The 12,064-nt window shown below is 51.5% G+C and overlaps 1 protein-coding gene across 1 annotated transcript in view; it reads right to left on the bottom strand.

Moving 5' to 3' along the window:
* Positions 1–67: 67 nt before the first annotated feature.
* Positions 68–12,064, bottom strand: part of LOC140193387 (uncharacterized) — a 137,177-nt gene continuing 125,180 nt past the window's right edge. The window contains exons 3-5 of the mRNA XM_072250729.1: positions 2,760–2,902; positions 1,560–1,624; positions 68–340 (exon numbers count right to left, since the gene is read on the bottom strand). Coding sequence (XP_072106830.1) covers positions 148–340; positions 1,560–1,624; positions 2,760–2,902 — 401 coding nt within the window. The 3' untranslated portion in view covers positions 68–147. The remainder of the gene's footprint in view (positions 341–1,559; positions 1,625–2,759; positions 2,903–12,064) is intronic.

Here is a 12,064-nt window from a genome sequence, read left to right as displayed (position 1 = left end):
GTAAAGAAAGGGAGAGATGGCGAGCCAGAGTGTGACAGAAAGGAAGAGGAGAATAGGGAAATGGTGAGGGGCAGCGCGAATGGGGTAGTGCAAGTTGGTAAGAGGAGCAGGGGAGAAGGAGGGTGAAAGAGGGTGTTGTCATTTGATTCACTTCGGCCCCACTGGCTGCTGACAGAGTTCCTGGATCTTTTCAGAAATATCCGGGCACAAAGCTGCAGACGTCTCGCAGATGAAGCGATGATGATCACGACTACAAGGGTAAAGATGACTGTACCATTTACATTCACTGCATACGAACTTTCCAACGCTCATCTGGTACACGACATGAGAGGCCACTTTCCTGTCAAGGAGGGGTAAACAATTCCAAAAGGGACAGCGCTCCAGCAGCAGACAGTCATCTGTCAGTCCCCAAAATCACTGACACAGTCCCTCACAATTGAACAATGGAAGAACCCAAAATCTCCCACTGCCCCATTTCCCCAGCACAGCCCTCTGTCAGTTTCCAGAATTCCCCACATCCCACTCTCTGCCTGCACCCATGTGTCAGTCTACGTATTAAAACCATGCCCCACGGTCTGCCCACAGACCGGTGTCAGACACCAGAAAAATTCCAGTACCACACCGTCTCCCCACAGGACGAAAATACAATCATAGCGCCACTCTCTCCCCAAGGCCCCATGTCAGTCCCCAAAATACTCCCACTGCTTCACGGTCTCCCCACAGGCGAGATTTACACCCCAAAATACTCTCACTTCCCACCCTCTCCCCACAGCCCCGGGCCCGTTCCGGAAATAATTTCACTTCCCAGCCTTCTTCTTAGAGACCTGTATCATGAACCAAAACACAAGCACTTCTCATTCTCTTCCCACAGACCTCTGTCAATGCCCAAACTAATCCCACTGAGGAATTCTCTCCCCACAGGTCTGTGTCAGTCCCCAAAGTACACCCACCGCCTCACTGTCTCCCACAACGTGTATTAGTTTCCAAAAGAGTCCCACAGCCCCACTCTCTCCCCACAGCCCCGTACCAGCCCCAAAATAACCCCACTTCCCAAAATTCACCCTACAGACCTGTAACAATGACCAAAAGCACTCCCACTCCCATTATCATCCCACAGTCCACGTCAGTCCCGAAATAAATTCAACTGCGCACACTCAACCACCAGCCCGTGTCGGTTCCCAAACTCACCCACTCTCCCAGCAAAGATCTGTGTTTTCCAAATTAATCCCGGTGCCACACTCCCTCCCTACAGTGTCCATCCCCAAAATACTCCCACTGACACATTTCCTTGCCACAAACCTGCGGCAGTCCCAAAAAATCGAACTTCCGCACTCTCTGCCCGTAGACCTTTCCTTGTCCCAATATACTACAAAATCCCACACTCTCCTCACAGAGCTTATCAGTCGGCAGATTAGTCAGCCTGCGCACTCCCTGCCGCAACCCGTGTCAGTCCCGAAACTAATCCCACTGCCCACTCCTTTCTCGCCGCCTGTATCAATCCCCAGACTAATCCCACAACCAACTCTCTTCTTAAACAGTTGCATGAACCCTAATCTCACACGGCTTTGCATTTTCCAATCCAGAATGAACTGCGTTGGTCGTGCACAGCTTTGATAACAAAATTCTTTGAAATTAAATTGCTATCATTAATGATTGAATTCGAGCAAAATTTAGAGAGCGTCACATTACGTCTGACCGCGTGAGAGTGTGACTGGACGGTGTGGAAGGAGATTCGCTCTGTGTCTGACCACGGCAGTGTGTGATGGGACGGTGTGCAGGGAGCTTCGCTCTGTACCTGACCCGGGAGTGTGTGATGGTACGGTGTGGAGGGAGATTCACTCTGTGTCTGACCCCGGGAGTGTGTGATGGGACGGTGTGCAGGGAGCTTCACTCTGTATCTGACCTCGGAATGTGTGATGGGACAGTGTGGAGGGAACTTCACTCTGTATCTGACCCCGGGAGTGACAGATGGGACTGTGTGGACGGAGATTCACCTTGTGTCAGACCCCGGGAGTGTGTGAATGGACTACTGGAAGAATCATCACTCTGTGCCTGACCCAGGCAGTGTGTGATGGATCGGTATGGAGGGAGATTCACTTTGCGTTTGACCCCGGGAATGAGTGAATGGACGGTGTGGAGGGAGCTTCACACTGTGTCTGACCCCGGGAATGAGTGAATGGACGGTCTGGAGGGAGCTTCACTCTGTATCTGACTCCGGGAGTGTGTGATGGGACGGTGTGGATGGAGTTTCACTCTGTTTCTGACCCCGGGAATGTGTGAATGGACGATGTGGAGGGAGATTCACTCTGTCTCTGACCCCGGGTGTGTGTGATGGGACGGTGCGGAGGGAGTTTCACTCTGTGTCTGATCCCGGGTGTGTGTGATGGACGGTGTGGAGGGAGATTCACTCTGTGCCTGACCCCGGGAGTGTGTGATGGGACGGTGTGGAGGGAGATTCACTCTGTGTCTGACCCCGAGAGTGTGTGATGGGACGGTGTGGAGGGAGCTTCACTCTGTGTCTGACCCCGGGAGTGTGTGATGGGACGGTGTGGAGGGAGATTCACCCTGTGTCTGACCGCGGGAGTGTGTGATGGGACGGTGCGGAGGGAGTTTCACTCTGTGTCTGACCCCGGGAGTGTGTGATGGGACGGTGTGGAGGGAGATTCACTCTGTGCCTGATCCCGGGTGTGTGTGATGGGACGGTGAGGAGGGAGCGTCAGTCTGGTGTGGATATATCTTCCGGTCGATAAGATACATACCTCTTCCTCTGTTGAATTTATTTCAAGAAGATTTGAATCAGAGTTCCAACAATGCTGCTTCGCCTCATCGTAGGATCTTTCAATCGTGGATATGAAATAACACCGGTCTTCATTTCTAATCCAGTCCTGGGAAAATGCTTGCTCTGGAAATTCGGAAAACCGAACAGTGAATCTCCCTCCGCCTGTCCATGACATCCGCCGGGAGACAGACTCAGAATAGTAATCGTTCCACACCTTCCCATCACACACTCCTTATGTCAAGAACATAGTGAATCCCCCTCCACACCGTCCCCGGGGTCAGAGACAAACCTCCCCCAAACCTTTCTATGAAGCATTCCCGTAGTCAGATTCAAATTCGCACTCTCTCACACCGTCGAATCACACTCTCCTGCTGTCAGACTCAAGTTAAATCTCTCTTCACGGCACCCCGTTCCACACTCGCGGGACCCGTCACAAGGTCTAGCTCCCTCAACACCGTCCCATCATAAACTCCAGGAGTCAGTAACAAAGCTCCTTCCCACCATCCTATCACAGACTTCCTGAGGGACAGACACACGTAGAATTTCAATCCACTCCGTCCCGTCACACACTCCCGAGATGAGACACGCAATGATGTTTTTCGGCACCATCCCATCACAGGCACCCGGAGTCCGTTATTGAGTGACTATCCCTTCAGGCCATTCAATTACACATTTCCTGATGGGACAGGTAGAAATTTAGGTTCCATCCACAATGTCTCGTCACACGCTCTCGGGGACAGAAGTAGAGTGAATCTCTTACCTCACGGTCCCATCATACTCTGCTAGTGTCAGACACAGAGTGATGCTCCATCCGCACTGTCCCATGACACACGACCGTCGTCCACCTCAGACTGAAGCTTCCTCTCCAGCACACTATCGCACACTCCATGGGTCAGACATGGAGTGAAGCACCCTTCACAACCTCCCATCACATCGTCCTGCGGGCAAACACAGATTGAACCTCCGTCCACACTACCCCATTACACCTGCCCGTGATCAGATAGGAAATGAAACACTCTCGGCACCATTCCACCGCATACTCCCGTGGCCAGACACAGTATGATGCTCCTTCTACCCCGTCAAATCACACAGCACAGAGGTCAGAATATGAGAAAGCTCCCACCGCACCGTCCTATCACACAACCCTGGTATCAGACACAGAGCTGAACAACATTGCAGAGAGAAGTTTCTTGCACACCGTCCAGTCACACTCTTCCGGGTTGAGATTCTGGGTGTTACTCCATCCACAGCGTCTCATCACTCGCGGCCATGGTCAGACACAGAGTGAAACTCCCTCCACACCGTCCATCACACTCATCTAGTTCAGAGAACACAATTTAGAATCCTCCACAAAGTCTCATCACACACAGCCTTGGTCAGACAGTGTGTGAATCTCTCGTTACACGGCCCTATCAGGCACTCCAGCGGTCAGACACCGAAGGAAACGCCCTCAGCGCACACGACAACTGTCAGAGAAAGCGAGAGAGAGAGATTCTCTCTCTACAGCTTCTCAACACAGCACAGAGCAATGTGTCAGACACAGAGAGAAGCTGCCTCCACGAGGTCCCGTCATACGCTCCCGACTCTAACACAGTGTGATTCTCCCTCCACAACGTCCTATCACACAGTCCGTGACGAGTCACAGAGTGAAGCTCTCTCTGAACCGTCCCATCACAACTTTCTGTTCACAAACAAGGTGAAGTTCCGCCCACACTATCCATAGCTTACTCACGTGATCAGACTCCCTCCAGAACATCCAATCACACAATCCGGTATCACATCAGACAGTCCCGGATTCACACTCTATGCCCATCTGTACCGTCCCATCGCTCATTCCTTGAGTCAGACACAGACTTAAGCTCTTTCGCCACGACCCCATCACACACTGCCGGATTCAGACGCAAAGTGAACGCCCTCTCAGCAACGTCCCGCCACAGACTCCCGGACTCGGAGTGAAACCATAACACACGGTACTATAACACACTTCTGGGGTCAGACATGGGGTGAAGCTCTCTGGGCCCTCTCCCATCACACGATCCGCCTGTGAGACACAGAGTAAGGCTGGATCCATACCGTCACATCAGAGATTCGCGGAGTCTGGCATAGAGTGAAGCTGTAATAATACGTCTCACAATTCCATGGTCAGATACAGAGTGAAACCACCTGCACAACGTCCCTTCACGCTCTCCTGAGTTCGGTGATACAGTGAAACTTCCGCCGCCCAGCCTCATCACACACTCACCGAATCAGACACTTAGTAATTCTCCCTCCATACCATCTCTTCACACACTGCCGGTGTCAAGCACAGAGTGACGCTTCCTCTCTCTATTCCTGTCCTGTGATAAGGAGCGGGTTAAAGAGGGGGATGCTGCCTCACCTTTTCTGCTGGTCAGCAATTCACAGATTTGAGCCTTGGTTTCGTTGACAGATCTGAACATCGTTTCCGTCTCAGTGAACTGGTGACGGAGATCAGTGTGAATTCGTTTGAGAATGGACAGATCAGAGTTGAGCGCAGAAAGATTATATAAGTCGCGGCTGGTAAACCTGCTGACAACACGAACGTCGTTGCCGAGGTAAACAGTGAAGGCACTTACCGCTTACAGTGGGATCTCGATTAGCTGGGGAAGAGAGCACAGCAGTAGCAAATGCGATTTATTTCTCATAAGTGCGAGCTATCGTATTTCAGAAAGGAAAACAAGGGTACAACGTTCACAGTGTTCGGGAGAAACCCTGGCGTGTGTTGGAGAACAGCGGGACAAAGGGCCCCACGTCCAACGTTCCTGGAGAGTGAAGTTACCGGTAGAGGGGTCGGTGAAGGTGTCTGACGTCCCGGCCTTCATCAATCAGGGCACGGAGTACAGGATTAAGGGGGTCACGTTGCAGTTGTACAAGACGTCGGTGAGGCCGCCCTTGGAGTACGGTGTTTAGTTTTGGTCGCCCTGCTATAGGAAATATATCAATGAGCTGGACAGATTGCAGAGGGAGATTTACGAAGATATTGCCGGGGCTCGAGGGATTCAGTTACGGAGATAAGTCGAGCAGGTGGGGACTTTATTCCTTGGAGCGCGGGATGACCTTACAGGGGTGTATACAAACACGTGGGTACACAGAGAAGGTGAATGCGCACTGTAATTTTCTTTAATCTTGGGGAACCGTGGACCGGAGCGCACATGTCTGAGATGATAGCAGAAAGAGATTTAAACTGGGACCCGAGTGACGATTTTGTTTTTACCCAGACGGCGGTCTGTCTATGGAACGAGCTGCCAGAGGAAGTGATGGATGCCGATGTATTAGGACTTGAATTGTTGGGCGTATGGCACGTGACCACTTCAGAGTGACGTCATAACTGTGAACTCTGACCTCCTTGTGCAGTCACTGGCATTTCGGCGGGTGCCGAGGTAATGGGAGGATCCTCATAATCATCGATGAGAATGTCGTCTTTCCGAAGGTTCAGCATTGAGTAGATGGATGTGACACCGTCTGGGAAGAAAGAAAGAGAATGTGAGAGACAGAGAAATAGAAGGAGGAGGAATGGTTACTTCGAGTGCCAGGATTTAGATGTTTCAGAAAGGACAGGGAGAGAGGCAAAAGAGGTGGGACTGTTGATCAGAGATAGTGTCACAGCTGCAGAAGAGCAGGAAGACAAGCAGGAATTGTGTATACCAAGGGGCTGGAGACTACCGAGACGGTATATGAGGTGTTGCTCCTCCAAACTTGTCCCTACACCTCATCTCCTGCAAACATTCAGGGCCCCAAACAGTCCTTCCAGGTGAGACAACACTTCACTTGTGAGTCTGTTGGGGTCGACTATTGGATCCGGTACTCCCGGTGCGACCTCATCTACATCGATGAAACCCGACGCAGATTGGGGGACCACTTCGTCGAGCACCTCCACTCCGTCCGCCACAACAGCTATGATCTCCCGGTAGCCACCCACTTCAACTCTGCTTCCCACTTCCATTCAGATATGTCCATATATGGCCTCCTCTACCTCTATGATGAGGCTAAACTCAGGTTGGAGGAGCAACACCTCATATACCGTCCAGGTAGTCTCCAGCCCCTTGGTATGAACATAGAATTCTCCGACTTTCAGTAATTCCCTCCCCCTCCCTTCCTCTATCCTTATTTCACTCTACCCCGTCCCCCAGCTCCCTCATGGTTCCGCCTCCTTCTTCTACCACCCATTTATTCAGGGCTATGAAGTCACTGCTTCCCCTCCCCCACCCCTTTATCTTTCAAGTTACTGGTCTTTCAACTGAAGCTACAAGCATTCTTCAAATCCTTCCCCATCTTTCATTCTTCAGTCCTGACGAAGGGTTCCGGTCCGAAACGTCGACTCATCGTTTCTGACTGATGCTGCCCGACCTGCTGAGTTCATCCAGCGTACTGAAAGTGTTGCTTCAATAACTCTACAGGGAGTTTTTTTTTTTTTTTTTTTTTATAGACGGCACGCTCTAAGATTGAATGGTTCAGATGGGAGAGAGTTCAGTAGGTGTGCTTAAAATGATTTCTTTTAGAGTTCCTCAAAGAACTCTAAAGGCTTGATGGACATGACTTGCCGTTCACAAAACCATGCTGACTGTCCCTGATTAGACCATGATTTTCTAAACGCCCAGAGATCCAATCTCTAAGAATCTTTTCCAAGACAGACGGAAAGCTCACTGGACTATAATTACCCGGACTGTCCCTACTAACATTTTTGAACAACGGGTAAACATTCGCCTCCCTCCAATCCTCAGGTACCATTCACGTGGACACGAGGACATAAAGGTCCTCGCTCTGCCTAGGAAGGCAGTGGAGGCGAGTTCTCTAGATTATTTCAAGAAAGATTTAGATCGAGCTCTTAAAGGTAGCAGAGTCAAGGGATATGGGGAGAAGGCAGGAAAAGGGTACTGATTCTGGACGTTTAGCCATGATCACAGTGAATAGCGGTGCTGACTCGAAGGGATGAATGGCCTAATCCTGTACCTATTGTCTATTGTGTATTATCCCACCCATCTACATTTGCATTCAGATCATTGTATATATCTCAAAGAGGAGATGTCCCAGTGGAATGTCATAGATACAGATCACATCATAGGAGTAAAAGAGGTAAAAGAATAACTGAGCGCAGAGTAAAGTGTCACAGTTACAGAGAAAGTACAGTGCAGGCAGATATTAATATTCAAGGGGATACGACGTAGCAGACGGCGATGTCTAGAGTGCATTACCGTCATCGGGGACCACTGTATAGTCTGATAAAAGCGGGCACAAACTGCCTTTGTGCCTGGCGAGGCTTGTTTACGTATCTTCCCCGATGTGGGAGAGTATGGGTTGGGAGGGGGTCTCGTAAGAACATTATCCTGGGTGGGTCGGAGTCTTTATTACGGAGGCTGCTTCAGCGATGCAGCGGGATGTGTGGATGAAGGCCTTGGAGGTGAGGCAGCCTGATCTGCGCGATTCAAGCTGACTGAGAACAAAGTGCCTGAAATGACAGATTGTCACTTCCTGGGAAGAGGACAATCAATGGAGCAGAGCCAATTAAAACGTGTTAAATGTCAGGAGCCGAGTAACAAACTTTTGTTACCCCGATGGCGGTCAGTCAGTGGTACAAGCTGCCAGAGGTAGTGGCCGAGGCAGATGCATTAGAAACTTGGACACTTGTGAGTATGACACGTGACCTCTTCAGTGTCGGTACTGTGAACTCTGACCTGTTCGTGCAGTGACTCGCAGCTCGCCGGAACTCGAGGCAATGGGAGGAACCTCATCCTCATCGATGAGGTGTTCGTCTTTCCCAATGTTCAGCTCGGAGTGGGTGGAGGTCAGACGGTCTGGGGAAGAAAGAGGAGAGAATGAGAGAGGGAAATTTAGAAGGAGGACAGACCAGTAAAGCATGGTGGAGGGGTGAGGTCCTAGAAACGGAGCAGCGATGCGGGAAGATAGAGTGCGGAAAGAGAGGGCTGAGTGGTAGATATTGAAGATGAGAGAGAGGTGCAAGTGAGGGGAAAGAGCCGAGGAGAAAGAGCAGGAGAGTGAGGATGAAAAGGATGAATGGACTGGGCAGAGAGGAGTGAGCGATTTGAGCGATGGGTGAGAAGATGGGAGTGAATGGGGGAGAGAGAACGGTGACGGAAAGGGGAAGACAGAGAGAGGGAGGGAGAAAAGGGAGAGAGATTATGCGTAGGGGAGAGGCAGGGGTGAGAACATCAGCGAAGGAGAAGGTGAGAGAGGGGGACTGAGGGAGGGGAAACTTGGGAGGCTCAAGGGTGCAAAATAAAGGGAGAGAGACAGAAGGGGAGACAGGTTAAATAGAGAGGGTAAAGAGAGAGGGGACAGCGTGGGGGAGAGAGGGACGAGGTGAATACAGAGAGTGAGAAGGTGTGGAGGGGGCAGTTGCTCGGAAGATTGGGTCACAGCGAGAGGGTGTGAACGGGGAGATAGACTGAGACAGGAGGGAGAAAAAGTGGCGGGGCGAAGTGAGCGGAGTGAGGGAAAGAGTGCGCGAGAAGAACGAGGACGGTGGAGAAGGACAATATGAAAGAGAGTGTGGGAAAGGGGAGAATGGGGAAAGAGAGTTAGATAGAGGGGAAATGGCAACGGAGAGAGCGGGAGGCGTAGAAGGGTAGAAACAGTGATAAGGGTAGGGAAAGTGGAGAGAATGAGGGTAAGAGAAAGAATTAGTGGGCCAGAGAAGAAGAAAAGAAGGTGAGAGCGGATTAGCGTGTGAGAGATAGGGGGGAGAAAGAGGGAGGCAGGGGAGAGAGAGTAGAAAGGATGAGAGAGCAGGGTTAGAACGCGGAGAGTATTGTTCACATTTTATAGAGTTCCCCTTCCTCACTGCCTCTTTCTACTCTCCTCCCTCCTCGCCACTCCTCCCAAGGGGTTTCCTCCTTATTGGCCATGCCGCAGCACTCCCTGCTGTCGCACCACGCCCCCCCACCACACAGACCCCCCTCCTCAGTGCACCCCAATTTAACCCCCTCACACGGTTCTCCCACCACACCACAAATCCCGTGACGTTCTCTGCACCGATCCCACCCAGAGCAATCTTCTCATCACTTTCCACAGCCCTCCGTCTCTACCGTCCCGCCTCCTGCTCTGCCTTACCCCGCCCCTTCCTAGAGCGCTCCCCCCTCATCGACCATCCCACAGAGCTCGTATCTCATCGCGTCTCGCACGCATTGCCTATGAATTATTCTCAAACAGGGAATCATTAGTGTCAACTGCGCCCGTGCCACGAGATTTCTCGACAGGAATGGACACATTGGCTGAACAGAGTCAAAACAACAAAGTGAAACTGACATGCATCTGTCCGGGGAACGGAGAGGCCTTTGATATTCGGTTTCGCGTACGATACATCAGGTTCAGCTGGGAAAAGAACAGTGAGAGTCAGAAACAGGGTGACGCCGCGACCCAGGCTCCTATCACAAACTCCCGGGGTTAGACACAGAGTCAAGCTTCCTCCACCCCGTTCCATTCCCCACTCCCGCAGTCAGCAACAGAGTGAATCTCCCTCCACACCATGCCAACACACAGACACGGGATGAGACACAGAGTGAAGCTCCCTCCCCACTGTCCCATTACACATTCCCAGAGCCAGAAACAGAGAGTCGCTCCCTCCACCCGTCCAATCACACGCTCCGACTGTCAGACAAAGAGTGTTGCTCCCTCCACCCCGTCCCATTACACACTCCAGGGGACAGAATAGATTGAAACTCCCTCCTTCCGTCACGGCCTCACTCACTTCTCGATGGAAACCGTAAGTCCGGTTTGACGAGCTGAACATTCGCATAAGTTTGCCTGTCTTCCATGCTGTCTCGGATTCTTTGCGTCTCTCAACTCAGCGAGGGGATGTGATCGTTGTCAGAGGAAGCCCCTGTTCCCAGCGGAGTCAGGCCGACAGAAACAAACAACGGATGAGCAGCTGATAAAAAGAGCAGCCGAGAGCAGGGGAGGAAGTGCCTGGGAAGAGGGAGATTGAGGGTGTGAGAGGCGGTGGTCTGGAGCGATGAGAGTGGCAGGGGGAAGAGTAGTGAGAGTGGGGAGATGCTCAGGGAGGGGAGAGTGAGGGGAGGTTAGGGCTTGGCGGAAAGAGAGACGTGGGATACAGGGGTCAGAAAGGGATGGCGGAATGAAAGAAGGGGAGGGCGAGAAGTGGGAGATGTGGGGAGAGAATTTACTGTAGCGAGTGAGTAAACAGAGGGCGAGCTAAAGGGGGAAAGCAGGAGAAAGAGAAACGAACAGGGAGGGGCGGAGGAAGAGAGGGAAGAGCGATGCAGGGAAGGGGCGATTGTGGGGGAAGGAATATGGAATGTGGAAGGATATAGGAAGAGAAGAAAGAAGAGAGAAAAGAATGGAAGAAGGGGAAGAGTGGAGGATGACGAGTGAAGAGGGAGGGAGAGACGGACGGGTATGTTGTCTCTCACGCAGAGCTTTTATTGTCGGAGAGATTTACAACGAACACCAGCCCCCTCTCCCGCTAACCCCAACCTCCAGGTGATTCCTGGTTTGAGCGTCAGCGCTCCCATTGCTTTGCTTATCGCCGGGGCTTCAGACCCTCTCTGATCTAGAAACCACGGCCCCGGGACAAACACGCAACACCCACCGAAGTAAGCGAGCCCCTCCCTCCGAGAAGACGTCAGAGCAATAGATTGCCATTTTAGATTGTGTAACACTTATGAAAGAAATCATAGATTGAGATATTGAAGGTCACAGGAAAAGAGCGCAGGCTGATCGGTATCTGTGGTTTGAATCTCTTCACCCATTGGAAGATAAGCCGGGGGTTGTCAGTGTCTGTGTTTCAGAGAAGTATTGAAAGCTTGCTGCTGCACTGACTGAGCTATATACACAGCAAGAAATAAAAATAGCAGGGACGTCAGCCCAACAGACAGAGTTCAGGAGCTCTCTCAAAATCCTCCATCAGCTTCTGTCAATTATTTTCTCTCTCTGCGTCCCTGACTCTCCCCTCACTATCTCCCTATTTCTTTCCCATCAATGCCTCTAACCTGCTTCAATTTCGCTCCTCTCTCCAGCTCTCCAGAACAGTGACACACTGAAATGTGTGTGTGTGTGTGTGTGTGTGAGAGAGAGAGAGAGAGAGAGAGAGGGAGAGTCTCGGCACTGTCCGAACAACCACTCCCGGAGTCAGACACAAGTACAACTTCCTCCAGACCATCGCATCTCACAGTCGTCAGGATCAGACAGGGAGTGAAGTTCCCTCCACACCGTCGCATCGCACACACGGAGTCAGACACAGAGTGAATCTCCCTCCACACCGTCCGATCACACACTCCCGGGGTCAGACAC

Source organism: Mobula birostris, unplaced genomic scaffold (genome assembly GCF_030028105.1).
Source record: "Mobula birostris isolate sMobBir1 unplaced genomic scaffold, sMobBir1.hap1 scaffold_589, whole genome shotgun sequence".
NCBI lineage: Eukaryota > Metazoa > Chordata > Chondrichthyes > Myliobatiformes > Myliobatidae > Mobula > Mobula birostris.
Note: the sequence above shows the minus strand (reverse complement) of the source record. Positions and strands in the feature narration are given on the sequence as shown.